The sequence below is a fragment of the Poecilia formosa genome, unplaced genomic scaffold (assembly GCF_000485575.1).
Source record: "Poecilia formosa unplaced genomic scaffold, Poecilia_formosa-5.1.2 Scaffold41, whole genome shotgun sequence".
NCBI lineage: Eukaryota > Metazoa > Chordata > Actinopteri > Cyprinodontiformes > Poeciliidae > Poecilia > Poecilia formosa.
The window spans coordinates 693596-709975 of NW_006799980.1; the positions used below are offsets into that span (position 1 = coordinate 693596).

A 16380-nucleotide genomic window follows, 5' to 3' on the forward strand; every position below is an offset into this window, starting at 1 on the left:
AGTGTGTGATCACATAATCACGATCAAACAGGACTGGACTAAGCACAGGAAGGAATTCCTTCATAAAGTTCAACTTGTTCAGGATTGTGACTCATCACCAACATGAATGATGCTAATTCATTCATTAATCATTACATTCTTTTATTAACTTCAATAAACCTTCAGTAGTTTTCACAAACACCTTGGCAGGATAGACTTTGTGACCTGATCTTTACTCCTCCTTCGTCCAGAGCTGCTCAGCTGGATGCCTGCCTGGAAAATGCTACCTTAAGTCAAGACTTGTTTCGCTTAAAAACTGAGTAATCAGGTTAATCAGTGAGTCCTGTTGAGAGGAAGGAGGAAAACCTGCTGAAAAGGTCATCATCTAATTAAAGGGTGTTTCAAAAGACTGCTGTTGAGGAGAAATATTCACATTAGATTTCTCTAAAAATAAATAAATAAATAAATAAAATCAGTAGTTCATTTATTCCTGATTTAAGACTTTTTGCCTTCTTAGAAAAACGTGCAACCTTTTTTAAACCATTTGCAATTTTCATCTTTTCACCATATTTGCTGTCACTAAAGAGTTAATCAAAAATAATCTTTTATTAAAGAAGCATAACCACAGAGTAGAAATTTGACAAATATCCAAGTGAGTCCGCTTCTGAAAGTAAAGTTCCCACACACTCTTGAAGAACACTGAATTTCATTTTAATGTTTTCAAACAGAGAACAGAAAAATCCCAGACTGGATTTTTTCTCCCCCCCCCTTATTTAAAGGATAAAAGTCAGAATACCTGAAAAAGACCAAAATGTTTTTCCCTCTATTCATATTTAGATGATGACTCTTTTCTTTGGTTAGTTCATCAGAAATTCAGTTATAATTAATGAAATTGTCTTTTTATATATATATTTACTCAGGTTATCTTTAGTTACTTGGTGTTCCGGAACCTTTAAGTGTGACACCTATTCCCAAAATGGACCAGAATAAAACTAAAAGCACTGGCATATCCATGTGGTGTAATATCACGAAACATCTTCTTTGGCTACTTTTGTTTAAAAAAAAAACAAAAAAAAACATTTTTTCCCTGTAGGTCCTTCAGGATAGTTGCACCAGGTGAAAACATTCCCATCTTTAAATTATCTGCCAAAGCTCAAAAATAAAAATAAAAAAAATCCAGAGGGCTCTTTTGCATCTGCCTTGAGTTTCTCCACTTCCCACAAACTTCTTATTTAATTTCTAAATACAAGTTGTGCGCTTGCAGCGGTACATTTAGGCGTTGAATCCCTTAAATTTCATCTTCCTATGACTCAAAGTGAAAACATGATCGGTGGGCGAGTCAGCCATCTCCACTCGGTAACATTTGCGTCACATCGGGTCAAGAACAGCACCGCGCAGCGGGCAGCTGATGGGGCCCCTGCATGCAAGGCTCCCGCGGCTGCTAATTATGACAAACATAATTAATATAATCACGTTAAAGTTTAGTCGAAATGTAAAGATGTTTTGAGTGTGTGTTTAAATCGCGCAGTCAATGTTTGTGAGTGTTTTGAGATGTTTTTGTTTCTTTTTGGGGGTTTTTGTCACAGTCGGAGATGACGACCGGTCATCTCCTCCACCAATCACATCCCTCCGTTGGCTTGAGGATGAGGGAGATTTGAAGATGAAGGACTCTTACTTATCAGATCTGCACAGCAACCATCGGCCCATACACCGCTTGACTTGTTGGAGTTTGCCAGATTTGAAGGTTTGTGAAGATGCTTTGCTCTCAGATGAAGGTGCTCTTTGTGGCTTTGTGCTCCTCCATGCTGGCGCTCCACGTCAGCTCTGCTCCACAAATGGACGAACTCACGGAAACCCTGCAAGCAGAACTGATCAGCGATAAGGTGAGTTCGATAACCAATAGATCTGTTCTGATTAGATCGACACTTAGAAGGTGCTACGGACATTTAGTCGTCTTTTATTAAAATTCTATTTGGAAATTGTTTTGACTGTGTTGGATAAAAATAGCTTTGATTTGACAGATTTTTTTTAATTTTATTTTTAAAATTAGCCTCAAGTGTCTAAACAACATAAAAGTTGGAACATTTACCATAGAGACATGAATTATTGTTAATTTGTGAAATTCTCCCAATCAGCTGCATGTTTCTTTAAATCCGAATGTTTTCATGTTGTAAATTTCCCATTACTATTCAGTCTCGTTTTTTAAAAACTTTTATACTTTTACCTTGCTTTACATCTGCATACTTTATTTTTCCTCAACTGCTGCTTGTTTCCCTGAATCTATAGAATAAATAAATTTCTGTCCTACATTTTTCATTCAGTCACTTATGAGGCATACTAAATTTGTGTTTTTGGGATGGGTTGGTGGATTACGTTTTCTGTTCCGTTACAAAATAAAGTCAGAAAGAAAAAATTAGATTCTGCTTTGTGCTTAAAGCTAAAATATTGAAAATAAAGTGGAATAAGGTGGGAATGCTGAAACATTTAGTTTGGCTCAGGATGTTTATGCGCTAAGAAAAAGAGCATCTTTGTCATTAAATGTTATTCTGTAAAGTACAGATGTTCTACATTGTTTACACAAGGCATGTCTGTCGCAGGTCAACATGTTATTTTGACGTTACTATTGCGGCCATTTCCACTTTTCCTCGTCTTTTAGACTTTCTTTTTGCTATACGTATTTCACCCTTAATCTTAAAACGAGAAAGCTATAACAAAAATACCAACACAACAAACAAACAAACAGTTCCTCCACCTTTTTATTCCAAGTGACACAAATACTCTAGCAAAGAAAAAAAAGCCTTTTTGGACGAACGGCTGTCCATTTCTAGGTTTGTCCACCAGATGGCGCCACTTTCCCCCATTCGAACAGGACCGGGTATCGCGACAATGTTGGACAGTGCGAGAGTTTTTAATTGAATCTTTCAGGCTCAAGTAGTTTTAAAAGACATTTTCAGTGGAAAATATTAATATGTTGTATTTCTATGCCAGAGTTTAGGAAGCAGACTTTTTTTTAATTCTAAAGAACCTATGACGCATTATACATTTAAATTAATGTTGCTGACTTCAATCAGGGCTTAATTACAGCCCAATGCTACCATTTTCAGTAAATCATTTACGTATTATGGTTATTTAATTTATTCTCACAGAGTTGTGCTATGGAAAGTACATTTAAGTGTACAAAAACAACCCAAAATCAGACAAGAAGGGGGAACTAATAGTGCCATAAACTCTAGTTTCCTGGTTCTGTTTCTGTTTCTAGGAAACTGGTTCTGTTCTCCTTCAGGATCTAACCGGCTTGCTCTTGCTGAGGTTCATGTCTGAACTGATGGCGTCCAGAGGAGAAGAGATGCTCCGCGAGAAGCAAGAGGAGGAGGAGGAGGAGCTCGGAGGCCGGCAGAGGCTGATGAGACGACACATCCGCTTCTCCCACCGAGAGCGCAAAGCAGGCTGCCGAAACTTCTTCTGGAAGACTTTCACCTCATGTTAGCACGAGACACATTAGGACCTCAAAACCTGGAATAACTACGTTTTTAAAACAAGTCACTGCAATGTTACGAGTTTACTTTTGTCACCTGAAATGTATGATTCAAGATATTTAAACTCTTCTGAAATTAAAGATAACTTTTGATCCTTCATTTACTACATCAGGTAACATATTATTGTTACTCTGAGCCAGGAAAGGAACATAAATGCATAGACGTGTCTCAATACAAAGCAACTCATGCACAAATAACATGCATCAAGTTAAATATCCACCCTTTTTTCTGCACGTTCAATAAAATACTTGCTTTTTATTATTCAACATGTTTATTCAGCCCCACCAAAAAACGTCCCCAAGAGTAAATCTGACACTTGCAGGATGGGTTGACAACATCTTAAAAAAGCACACAAATGATTCAGGACCTTAAAAAGTCGTCTGAGCAACGATGAAACGTTTTATCTTAGTGACGAAACTGCAGTAGCAACACTTCACGAGGTCAAGTAACGGGTGAAATATCTGAACCGTTTTTGCTAAATTCACAGTCAACCAAGCAGGATCATTACGACGCTGAGATGAAATCCTTGAGGTAAGGCTTTCAAATCTGTAGCCCTTTAGGTTTAAAGACATACAAAAAAACAAACAAAAACAAAAGGACGGAAAACAGGGATGCTACACATTTTCCATTTCTTAAGTTTTAAACATATTTTAGCTTCTAGGTACAAAAAACATTTACTGTCTTTTACTTTTACAATCTGTGTTTTTCTCAGAATCCCCAAAATTGTACAGAAGATCCATTATGTGACCTGCAATAGTTGTAAAGCTGTGGGAGCGTTCCAGAGTTTCTCCACTAGAGTCTAAAACATCAATGTGCATTAATCAAAATTTGATTTTGGAGCGATTTATCATTCACAAAATTCAGATAATTAGCTTCAGAAAAAAAAAACAAGAGTCCATATCAGGCATGGGCCGATTTTTTCTTTTCTTTGCAAAGATACTACATCAAAACAAGAAAATAGGTAAATTAATGAGAAGTTGGAGTTTTCTCTGGTTGGATGGACCGGAGGGAGGAAATCGGTGCTGCCCCTCCCCCTCCTGTTGTTGAAGATACTTCCCTTTGCTTACATGAAAGGCAAATTTGGTTTCAAGGAAATAATTCCAATTATTTATATTTATATATATATACATATACATAAACAATCAGTGATGCTGTGTAAACCTGGGCAGCACAGACTTTTATTACCGTAAATGTAGCTGACTGCAGGCTACATGTGCAGATAGCCTGACTATTTCTGCTACCAGTGTCACTCTAAACAGCAGAGTGACAAAAAGGTGATAATATTCCAAACAACCACCAAGTTTAGTTAAAAGTTACTACTAAATCCATTACAGATAATTACAGTAGTAGGTATTATAACTGTAATAATTCATATGCTATATAATTCTGGGAGAAATGGGATGAAGTTTTGCCATTCTGGAGTGTATTTTGTGTTCTACATTTTGCAAAGAAACCTCGGTTATCCTACCGAGAGTCTCATGCCGGCCCACGCCCAGACTGGAGCTGCCGTGTTTTCTACACCATTTAAAAAGCAGATTCCACTTTTTTTTTTTCTCGTAAAGGCCGGCTCTGAGCGGTGCAAAGCACAATTAATACTGTTGCTGCCAAGTAGTGCAAGGATAAACACAACCTCACCAGCATTTAGTCCTGGAATAAAGTCTTTTTTGAGGGAGAAATAAGTTCTTGATTAACTTTTATATCAATCCTAAAAAAAAAAAAAAAAAAAAAAACACACTTCAACCCCTATAAATTGGGTATAATTTTAACATTTCTGTAGAAATAGTTTTAGACGAGCGAGTTTTTGCTCTTAATGGCACATCGTTCAACTCGTGAGGCTTTAGAGACGTGACCTTTGCCCTGCTTCCTTTGGAAGTCAGAAGCATTTGCCATTGCACCTCCATTTCTAACGTAACAGGCAAAAAGCATCAACAAAAACAACGTCAAACACACGCACACACACACACACACACACACAAAAAAAACCTTAGTGTCTTTCCTTAAAACATTCAAGATCACTTTAGGAGCTAAATGACGCCATCCTGCGAGGGCAAACAATCCGACCCGGAGCGTTTCAGGGTTCTACAGAAGCTTGAGGAGTGAAAACTGGTTGCTTTTAAACTGCACATTCGTCTCGTCTACATTTCTCGTACTATGAGGTTAATTACTTCACAGCAAAAAAAAATTCACTGCTCTAAAGGCTACAAACCAAACCAGTGCGATATGTACAGTCACAGTATTACGTTGTACTCTGTGCTTTTAAACTGTGAGGCATTTCAGTACTTCGACTGTGGTTTTTTTTGTTTTACAAAAATGTAGTTTTTTTTCTGATTATCATAATGTGTGCGAGTCCCATGAGATGATAATATGCTAAAACGAAGTTAGAATTTGTACCGAAATGGAAAAAAACAAACAAAACAAAACAAGGAGAGTGGAGCCCAAGCTGCCTGCAGGTCAGGCCACCGTCGTACTAATCTGAGCTAAACATGATCAACGGTGCACCAAGAGCGACAAAAACGGTGTGATGTCACTGCAATACCGACTGTCGGTAACAACAAAGGAGACGGGTGAGGAGGGGAGGGGGGACAATAACGATGTCTGAACGCCACGGCGACGCGTTTGTGCCGCTCTCAACGCGCCGACTGGGTCTGGGTGCGTCAAAGAGGAGGCTGAAAACGTTAGGAGCTCCGTTAGCAGTCGGTGGAGATTTTGGCCGACAGGTCCTGGATGCGTCGGGCGCTGCAGCTCTTACACAGGATGTGTCCATCCAGCGGGTAGCAGCCTCGGCCTTCACCTTCGGACGACAGCAGGAGGCCGCATTCCTGAGGGACACAGGCATTCGAGTCACTTCAAGTCAACATTAAGTTAAATCAGTAGTCGGCATAAACGTCCAATCAATTTTGGGCCTTTTAATGATACATTCTAACTCTTCTTGTTGGTTTTAAACACAAGAAACTGATTCATAAATTAGGATTTATTATGGATTTTCTCTAATCCACATCAGGCTGAAATTACACAAATTCATCCGCCCCGTTAATGCTTAGATAAAACTCAAATTTCTGGCATACATTTGGTTGCTTCTCTTAATTTAATATGGGTGTTTTTGAGAACCGTTTCATTTATCGCTTTATAATTCCCTCCTGAAGCAAAGAACGATTCGCACAAACACATTTATGTGGCTCACCTCACAAACATAGCAGTGAACGTGGAAGCTGCGGTCCAGAGCTACGATCCTGACCGTCTCCTCCTGGCCCGGTTCGGGCATGATGGGCTCGCCGCAAACAGAGCAGCGAGGGGCGTACTTCCTGTCAGAGAGACGCGAAGCGTCGTAACGTCAGAACCCCTCCCCGTTGGCAGAACGAGGCGGCGACGGTCTGAGCGGCGTGAGCGTACCTGTGGAAGTCGTCTATGCAGTGTATCTGAGACGTGGCGTCGACGGTGAACGGCACGCCGTCCAGGCAGCAGCTGCAGACCACGCAGGTGAAGCAGCGAGGGTGGTAGGCCTTCCCCATGGCCCGCAGGATCCGGTCCAGGATGGGCTTTGAGCATTTAGAGCAGCGCTCCAACGTGCTCTTGAAACAAAAGCCGGGCGGAAGGATTAGAAGCAGCTAAAACATAACAAACCTCCTGGTCGGCTCGCGTCTGGCTCCCCTCACTTACGATGTAACATTTCTCGCAGTAGCTCTTCTTGTCCAGGGCGTAGAACGGCTGGCCCCGCAGCCGGGCGTGGCAGGTGATGCACGTGAAGCACTCCACGTGGAACACCTGCTCCATGGCGATGCAGCCGCTGCCGTCACCCACCACGTTGTCCCCGCAGCGAGCGCAGCGACCTGAGAGCAAAACCAGCGACTTGGAGCTTTAACCAAAGTGTCAAAATAATAATAATAATAATAATAAAAACAAACACTACAAAGAAAATGACATTTTCTGCTTTTATAGAACTAAATGTGTCGCACCGAAATAGTCCTCTGCAGGCGGGTGGTTCATATCGTAAACCAGCTTCTTGGTGATCCGGTCCAGCTCCTCCTCAGGCCTCGATGGCGCTGCCCCCTGCTGGAGAAAAGAGGAAAACAGGATAAAACTCAAATCATCAAAAGGTTCCTACTTTGCTTTTCTTTCACTTTTCCAACCTCAAAATTCTATTCAATAAAAAAAAAAAAACAAAGGAAAGTTCAATGTTGTCAGAAGTCATTAATTAAAATTCTTCAAAGCATTATTGTAGACGACAGGAAAGCTCTCCTGTAGCGGTTTGTGTTGCAGCAAATATGAAGAAGCCTCTGACTGAAGGAACTCTGTTTTTCAATGACAGTCTCAGGAAGAGGATGGTCAGGGTTGTCCATAATATTTTTGATTTTCAGTAAAATCCTTCTTTGCATCATTATCCCCAGAACAGATCTCAACGGGACAGAATTCATAGATTTTGCTGGAAAACTTTCAACTTTAAAGGACTTTTTAGTGCAAAACATTTATCTAAAATTACACAAATCAATAAACAGATCAACACTTTAATTACTTTTGATTTATAAGCAAAGAAAAGAGCTATTTCACAGCTTTTTTGGGCACATATGGACAAACTTAAATCAGATCAGGTTAAAAATCTACATCACTTGGCTTCTTCAAACCTGGGCAGCATCACCCTACAGTAGATAAAGATCTGGAGCGTCATCTCTAGAGTTATCCAGTGAGGAACTGGACGACTCCCCAGGCGGAGACCAAAGCGTGTCGATGCATTTACCTTGCTGGACTGATAGGAAGGCGTCTGCGCCGTCTGGGTCTTCTCTATCCCTCTCTTCGACAGGGGAACCTGGTTGCCTCTTCCGCCGGACCCCGGGTTGCTGCTGCCCTTGTAGCCCCCCTCAGAGTGCAGCTCCTGGACCTGCGAGGCCGGGTGCGGCGGGTACCAGCCCTGCTGACCCGTCTGGGTCGGGGGCCGCGGCGACGCGTGCTGCCGGGGGGGCGGCGGGGTGTAAGCCTGCTCCGCCTGCCGCCCCGTCTGCGAGTAGGTGACGGGCTGCGCCGTCTTGACCTGCACGCTGAACCTGGGCCCCGTGGGGGTGGAGGCGGTGGTGTAGGAGGCCGGGACGGGCTGCGGGTACGGCTTCGGGGTGGAGGTGGAGTAGAAGTCCTGCTGGTGGGAGTACTGGGGGGCCGCGTGCTCGCCGGGATACGGAGGGCCCGGGTGGTACGCGCTCTGGGGGTGAGAGCTGTAGCCCGCAAACGGCCGACCTGGAGCGGGGGCTGCGCTCTGGTGCGCAGACTTGTAGGTATCCCCTGAGATGTATTTGTTGTAAGGCACGTTGTCGTAGAGCTGAGAGGAGGCACACGTCACAGTTAGCTTCACTCACAACAAGAAAAACTCTCTTATTGTAGAGATTCGGTGCTGGTTGTTTCAGTACCTGGTTGGCGGCGTCCTGCGGGTGGCTGTCCAGATCGGCCAGCATACTGGTGAGGGAGTCGATGTCGGCGTCGATCTTGGAGTGGTAGTTGGCGGGTTTTTCAGAGCCACGGTGCTGAACGAAACAATCAATGACATTTTAGTTCATAAATTCACAGTGGTAATTTCAACAGTTCTGATTCTTAAAGGAGTCGCTTCCTGAAACTTCTCGATATTCACGGAAGCAACTCAATTTACAACTTGTGACCACAACTTCTTTACTTGTTTAATGGTAAATTCTTTCCCTACAGCTGTCAAATAGACATTTTTGTTTTATAAAAGAAACAAGTTAAAATAAAGAAATGATTTCTTGTAAATCTATAAATTCCTTTAAAACATTAAATGTTGTGATGATATTATTCTTCATTAAGGTGATTTTTAGGTGTGGAAACGACCGGCTCTCAATTCAAACAAATTCATATTTTACTTCCGTATCATAATCTCAAACTGAAAAAGGGGAAAAAATGTAATTGGAGTACATAACCAGAATAGGGAAAAAAAAATTAATTACTATTTTTGATGAATGAATTTGTGTGAAAGTTAATGGAACCGTGCAACAAAACCAACAGGTTTTATTAATGATTCATGTCTAAAGACTGATATGGGCATTGTTTGTTAATTTTGGGCAATTTTTTTTTTCTGAAAAACCAATCGATATTCAGATTTCTGGCAGAGTTCAGAGCATTTATTCAGTTTTCTCATTTAAAACATTTTGGCATTTTGAAGAAATCACCATTGCCATGCATCCTAACAAGGCTTTCAGGGTCTTTGGAGGAGAAATGAACACAAAAATTAAACCAAAATTGAAGGCTAGATGTTTTTTTTCTTCACCAGGGGTCAAACAAATGTGACGACACCCAAAGCTGTCGAGCAGAAACTTCACACCCACCATCATGTCGTAGCCGTCCATGTGAGCGCTCCAGCCTCGGTCGTCTTTGGGGCCGAGAGGGGGGGAGTAGTAGTGATCAGTGGAGTGGTGAACGGGCCCACCTGGAGACAGCGCAACAGTAAAACTGATGTAATCAGGTCTATATACTCTCACTGACACTTAATTTCTGCTTGAATGAGCTCTTTCCGCTGAAAAATGAGTTTCAGAGCTATGCTAAAGAAGAAAAAAAGGCATCAAATGACCACTTATATTCAGTTTTTCTTGAGAAACATTGAGATACGAATGAGTAATTTAGTTTTGAGAAGCAGAGCTGTGAAAACTAAAATAACTGAAGCCTCGTCCTCCGCTGCTGTTTTTTTTTTTTTTTTTCCCAGAAAGCGATTTCTACACAAAGGAAAAAGGAACTGTGACTCAAAATAAAACGTCCACCGGTTTAACGCAGAGAATGGATTTTTATTGTTCAACAGTGAAAACATTCACAGGAGATAAAGAATTCCCCGAGAGCAGTTTTCTTTATTCATCGGCCCCAATGACATTTTTTATTAAAAACTTCCTCTTTGTCGTCACTCCCAATGATTACTAAGCAAAGTCGGCGTTAGTCACATCGCTGCCAGGAGCACGTCTAGGCGTTTCTTAGAAAACTCTTAGACAGAACGGTCTAGTCAAAGTCTAAGTCAAACTGGGAATCTATAACGAGGCTTGAAAACCAGTGTCGACAGACGCTCTCCGTCCTTGAACCGTTTTCCGAAGAAGAACGGGCAAACATTTAAATCTGCAGACCTGAAAAACCGGTCGGGTTGAACTCTGCAGCCGTAACGGCCAAGAAACGTTTGGGAGGTTTGAATACAAACACACAGCATTTCTTTTGGTATGAAATGTTTAAAAGCGTAATTTTCCTTTAACTTCACAGTTACATTTATGTTGGTTTGTCACATGATTTGGGAGAAAATGTGGAAGATTTCAAGGAAAACTTCACAGCAATTTTACAGATTGTTTTTTCAGAAGAAAGACTTTCAATATAGAATCTGCATAAACTACGACAGAGGGTGGATGAATAAACTCAACCTTCAGGACAGGAGGCAAAGGGCTGAAATGCTTATACTGTTCTCTGTTTTCGGTGCATCAGAAATCTCTCGTTATTTTGTAAACTGCATCGTTCTCACCTGTGGGTCCAGTCGCCATGTACCTGCTGGTCATCCCCGCTCCTCCGTTCTGGTCATAGGGAGCGTATTTGGGCCTGAAGTCGGCCACGCCCTTCTTGTTGACGGTTTGGTAGATGGGTGGTCCTGCAGAGTGGGACATCTGGGGGACGGATCGCTCTGGGCTGTCCAGAGTCCTCGGCGGCAGCCAGGTGGGACCGGACATGGCAGGAACCTGGGATCTGAAAGACCACACGTTTCATTTTTCTCGCTTTAATTTTTATTTATTTATTTATTTTTTTTAAACTGCTCTGGTTTCTGTATGCGTTTATGTAACTGGTAACCAATGGAAACCGCAGGATGCTCCAGAGTTTGTTTCCTATGGTAACAGGAGGCTCGCAGGCTGAACAATGGATTTCGAAAAGAAGAGGAGGAAAAGAGGAACGAGTTTAATGCTTTTGTGTGCACCTCGAGCCACAAACAAACAAACAAAAAAAAATCATACAAACGCACAGGAACGCCGGCAGGTGTTAATCCACAATACTTATTGTGTTTGGGTGTTTACACACAAGTGTCGCGCGTTTCCAACTGAAGTCGAGACAAATCGAGACAGGAAACGCTCCATAATGATATTTATCTGTGTCTGTGCGAACACCTGGCTCTGAACAATGCGTCATGTGGAATAAACACCGACGCCGAAAAACGACAGCCGAGCTGCACCCGAGGGCTTTCAGGATACGACGATTATGTAAGAAGACGCCCAATTCAGAAACAACGCAGCGTGGCGATAAAACGTCATCGGGCAGAATCCATCAAATCAGACTTGAGGGACAACAAACTTTACTGATCGTGAGTTCTTTTAATCCCAGTTTATATATAAACTAAAGTAAAATGAGTGGGGAACAGAGGCGTCTACTGTGAGCAGCTCTTGTTGAGGCCCAAACAGTGTGAAAGAAACACTCGTCCCGTGTTTCCATGCCTGCAGAGTTTAACCTCTTGCTTTGAGGAAAGTCAAAGAGACGTTTATCTCAGTTCTCAGCTTCCTTGGTTCTGATGGGTTACTGGTCCACAGTCGCACATGTATAGCGCCACCTGTCTATGTCCGTGTAAGTACGCTGATGCTCAGATTGAAGTTTCTACAGAGATTCAGGTCAAAATTACACACTTTTCCAGGTTTAAATTAACGCAGTTTATCCCAACAGACAGAAAGATGGAAAAAAAAGAGCACATGCAGAGCCAAATAGAAGGGTGAACAGATAGAAAAATGGGCAGAAGGATGGAGACAGAGGTGGAGAAGTGGAAAGAGGAACAAAAAAGATGGATAGAAATGTAATTATAGACTCCTAGTTTAGAGGTTGAAGTGAAAACCCCTGAGAAAAATCGCATCTAAACAAGAAACTAATGAATTATTTTGTGGTCTGTAAAACTATCTAATTGATCCGGATTCAAACACAAGCGAAATTAAACTGACGCAAAGTCGGCGTGGAGACAACAACCCACTCACACTGATTGCATGTGGATCGCGTCACCAACCATGTGGCTAAGAGGATTAAAATGATAGCTCCAAATAACAAAATGTACTTTCTTTGTTGCTTTAGACTTCCTGTCTGCGTGGCTGTTGTGTCGGCATTTAAACCCTGCAGGGTCAGCATTCATCAAACTGTGTGGAAGGAGGGGGTTCCACCAAACCCACTTTTTTTTTTTTTATTATTATTATTATTTACTGCCTGTCTGAATCTGAACGAGCGCAGACGCCCAAATCCGAGAAAAATTAATCCCTGCAATTTCATCCCCGGCGCCTCACAGCCAGTTGTTGTTTATATGCGACCGGCATTGCAGAGCTTACGCATTCAGATTTTATTTTGGTTGGGACTAGAGGTCAAAAGAAAAAGTTAGACAAGCAACAAAAACAATAACCAGTATATTTAAAAAAATAAAAAAATAAAAATCTGATCTATTGTTGGTGCTTAAGCAGCATGAGAAAAGTAAAAAACATAATATATAAGATAAATATGGTCCAAATTGTTAAAGTCTCAAATATAAATTCCAATTTTTTTTTTTGTTTTATTAAACTTTTTAATGTTTCTATAATAAAATGGCTCTTTTAATTTGAAAGCAAACACTTAGTTTAGATTAGATTTTATATTTTTATGTGCTTATAAAAACCAGAACAAACATTAAACTTACAAAAAAAAAATTAACAAGTGTAAAAAAAATATATCATAAACAAAACAAATGGAATTTTATGTGGGATTGTTTTTAATATATAAAAGCAAAGCTTTTCCTACCTTTTTATCGCAACTCTACATTCCTCTTTCTCTTGGCCTCATCTACACAAACAGAACAAAATCAAATCGATAAACCAAGCCAAAGGAAAACATTAGCAAACATTAGCAGTGACAGGGAGCACTTTCTATCCAAACTGAATTAACGGTCTGACTTTAGCAAAAACTGAACAACCTTCACTTTAAATCCCATCCTGAATCTTTACATGCCTCTCATTACTGAAAAACTCACCGCCGATGACATCATTTAACCCACAGTGAAGGAAAAGCAGCGATAATTAACTTTAATAACAGCTCCGTTGACTAGTTTCCCACCGTGTTATGAAGTCGAGCGGAGCTTGTGCCTTGCCCCCGGGCTAACTTTCAACACGACCGAAGAGGAAACAATGCGGCAACCGACACCCACCACCCCGAAACCTGCCACACAAACGCGGCCTACATCTCAATTTAAACCTCCACAGGTTAGTGAAAGTTATCCGGAATGTCCTCAGTGTTCGCTGAAGCGTTGTTAACCTACTTTGTCAGGAATCCGAAGGCCTTTAGCAGAGGCAGCAGCAGCGGCAGCTACTGACTGCGTTCCACTGAGTGACGTAGCTGACGACAGCGGCGTTTCAAAATAAAAGCACACAGTTAGACGATACGTTATCATACTGCATTTTACACGACGTTACAATGTGATAAGATATGCGACAGAATATGACATAATACTTAAAGTTATAAGATATATGACAGAATGCAATACTACGCATTATAGCTTAAAATGTAATATCGTTAGCCTTATAGCATAACTGTCTAAGTCTCATTTTAAAAATTAGGACTTGAGCAATTATGCTATTAGACTAACGACATATGATAAAACATGATAGACAAATTTATGAAGTGATTTATGACAGAATGCAAAAATACACATTAGGTTACAATAGGATATGATGTGATATCATACATTAACTATGAAAGTGTATGACAGAATAGATTAAATTACAACATGAAACAACAATTATCCAAAATGACATGATATGATTTGACTTAATGCAACATCACAAAGTAGCTTACAATATTATTATAATTTGGAATGCAGCTTGATACATTAACATAATATAACACTATGTGACATCGGATAGGTTAGAAAAGTATAAAAGGTAGACACCAGGCAGTTTGAGAGAATTTAATATGGTGATATAGAGCAAAATTACTTTACTTTTTCAGACATGCATTTACTTCTGAGCTCATTATTTGTTTCTCTAATTTCAAACAACTTCTGAATACTGTTCGGAAGGACATGATTTGTACATGGCCAGCGTTAGTATTAAGTACTGATAGATTGTAGAATATAACATCTCCTATATCTTTCAGTGCATATAAATGGTTTTCATCTCACTACACTTTTACACTGAGTGATTTGAGAAATCAGATTACACTATAGGTGTTATTTTTAGCATTTGCCCAAACCTGCTTACATCAACAATTCAACCAGCTCAATGAAACACAATTTAAACAAAGAGCAATTTGCTGTAGTGATAGACTAACATAAGCATGTTTCCTTTGTTATGACTTGTTGATGATCAGGTTACGTCAGAAATGTTTTATTTATATTTTCTTTTTCTTTTTTTTTAAATAAAGGTGTTTGGGTCCTGTGGCTGCAAAAACATCATCACTTCACCACCGTGTTTAAAGTTTGAGGTGTTTGGGCTGATAATATGGCTCTGTTTTCTCTAAACATGGTGCTATGCACTATAGTTGCCATTTGTTGTCATCTTTCCAAAACACATTGCTCCAAAAGTTATGGGGTTCATTAAGGTGCAACTCTGCAAACCCAAGTTGTGCCGCCATATTTTTCATAGATCATCCTCCTCGTGATTCTTCCAAAAACGTGTCCGTCTTGTCTTGCAGTCAAATTTATGCATTTGACTTGCTGAGACCTGCAGAGTCTGACACTGAGTTTTTAACGATTATTTTAGAGAATTGCACAGTCTGGATTTGCTGGATCGAACTGGTCACATCTGTTGATGATTAAAGTGCCTTTGATAAGCGGTGTGTGGTTTATGCTCTCCCCCCTAAATTCTGCAGAAGCAGCTAGGGTGTACTTAGTTTTCCACACGGCTCATTTTGTGGCTGAAACATCTTCATTGAATCCCCCTTTGGGTTTTATATTCAGGGATTATGGGAAGAAGACTCACATAATCCATAATCGTACAAATAAATCACAATGTGGAAACAGTTGCGACATAGAAAAGTTGGTCCTAATTTACTTTCTGCCCCCACCTCACACACTGAATTTTGCATGAAGGTCAAGTGAGGCTTTATAATTTTGCGCATGATCAGATTTGGGTCAACTGTCTCTTACCCACTACTACTCCCACCCCATTTCCCCTTCTTCTTCCTCCTCCTCTTCCTCTTCCCACACCACCCAGCGTGAACTGTTGGGTGGTGTGTTACCACAGTAACCTCTTTCAATGGCATCATTTATTCATACATTCTCTCTCTAAGTCGAGCCATTTCCATCAAAGAAAAGACAAACAACAATGGCTTACCCTGGGATCGCCCTTCTTCCTCTTGCTCCTCTGCTGCTTGCCCTTATATGTCCAACCAGGAAGAGGCGGTTTACCCAGATCTGTGTTATTGTCAACCTTTTGGCACTGACTTGGACTTTTGAAGTCACAGCACGGCCTCAGTCCACATGTTATCAGATGGATAAAAGTTCTTTCCAGGCAAACCAGGAAACCGCAGAATGGCGGGAAGCCTCACACGTAAAATACAGACAGGTGGCACAGCCTCATTATTTTGATTTTAAATAACATAATCTCTTCATTTTATCACAAACAAGACCAGTTGGCCGCCAAAGGGCACTCGCAGATGGGCTCAGATGCAGGAAGTCACAGAGAGTGTTGCCCGGTTCTGCCAACAGCGTAGACTCAACGGCTTCCGGCCATTGGTGAACCCGTTTAGTAATGTTCTCACTTTTCCTCAACCGCCCCCCTCATCCGTTCTTCTCACAATGCCTGGAAGTAGCAGAGACCTACATCTCCCTCTCTGTTTTCTTAATTGTTGTTTTCCTTTATGGTTTCTTCCTCTGTTTTTTTTTTTCTTTTTTTTTCGTTTTAACAAAACTCACAATTGATGA

General features: G+C 40.9%; 2 protein-coding genes across 6 annotated transcripts; one reads left to right on the plus strand and one right to left on the minus strand.

The window, feature by feature from the left end:
• The first annotated feature begins 1668 nt into the window (after positions 1 to 1668).
• On the plus strand, positions 1669 to 4398 carry sst5 (somatostatin 5). 2 transcript variants are annotated; one of them, XM_016671095.1, is made up of 2 exons: positions 1669 to 1862; positions 3239 to 4398. In XM_016671095.1, the coding sequence occupies exons 1-2, from the start codon at positions 1734 to 1736 to the stop codon at positions 3464 to 3466; spliced, it is 357 nt and encodes a 118-aa protein (XP_016526581.1). In that variant the 5' UTR covers positions 1669 to 1733; the 3' UTR covers positions 3467 to 4398. The 2 variants fall into 2 exon arrangements, with proteins under 2 accessions (XP_016526581.1, XP_007551472.1); XM_007551410.2 differs by having other exon boundaries at positions 1671 to 1862; positions 3263 to 4398.
• Positions 4211 to 13898, minus strand: LOC103137519 (thyroid receptor-interacting protein 6). 4 transcript variants are annotated; one of them, XM_007551287.2, is made up of 11 exons: positions 13777 to 13898; positions 13263 to 13304; positions 10999 to 11216; positions 9836 to 9936; positions 8909 to 9022; positions 8248 to 8820; positions 7469 to 7562; positions 7173 to 7342; positions 6906 to 7084; positions 6697 to 6817; positions 4211 to 6334 (listed from the first exon to the last, which is right to left on the minus strand). In XM_007551287.2, the coding sequence occupies exons 3-11, from the start codon at positions 11198 to 11200 to the stop codon at positions 6203 to 6205; spliced, it is 1686 nt and encodes a 561-aa protein (XP_007551349.1). In that variant the 5' UTR covers positions 11201 to 11216; positions 13263 to 13304; positions 13777 to 13898; the 3' UTR covers positions 4211 to 6202. The 4 variants fall into 4 exon arrangements, with proteins under 4 accessions (XP_007551349.1, XP_016526579.1, XP_016526580.1 ...); XM_016671093.1 differs by having other exon boundaries at positions 7469 to 7565; positions 13777 to 13896; XM_016671094.1 differs by lacking the exon at positions 13777 to 13898 and adding an exon at positions 13575 to 13769 and having other exon boundaries at positions 7469 to 7565.
• Positions 13899 to 16380: the final 2482 nt, after the last annotated feature.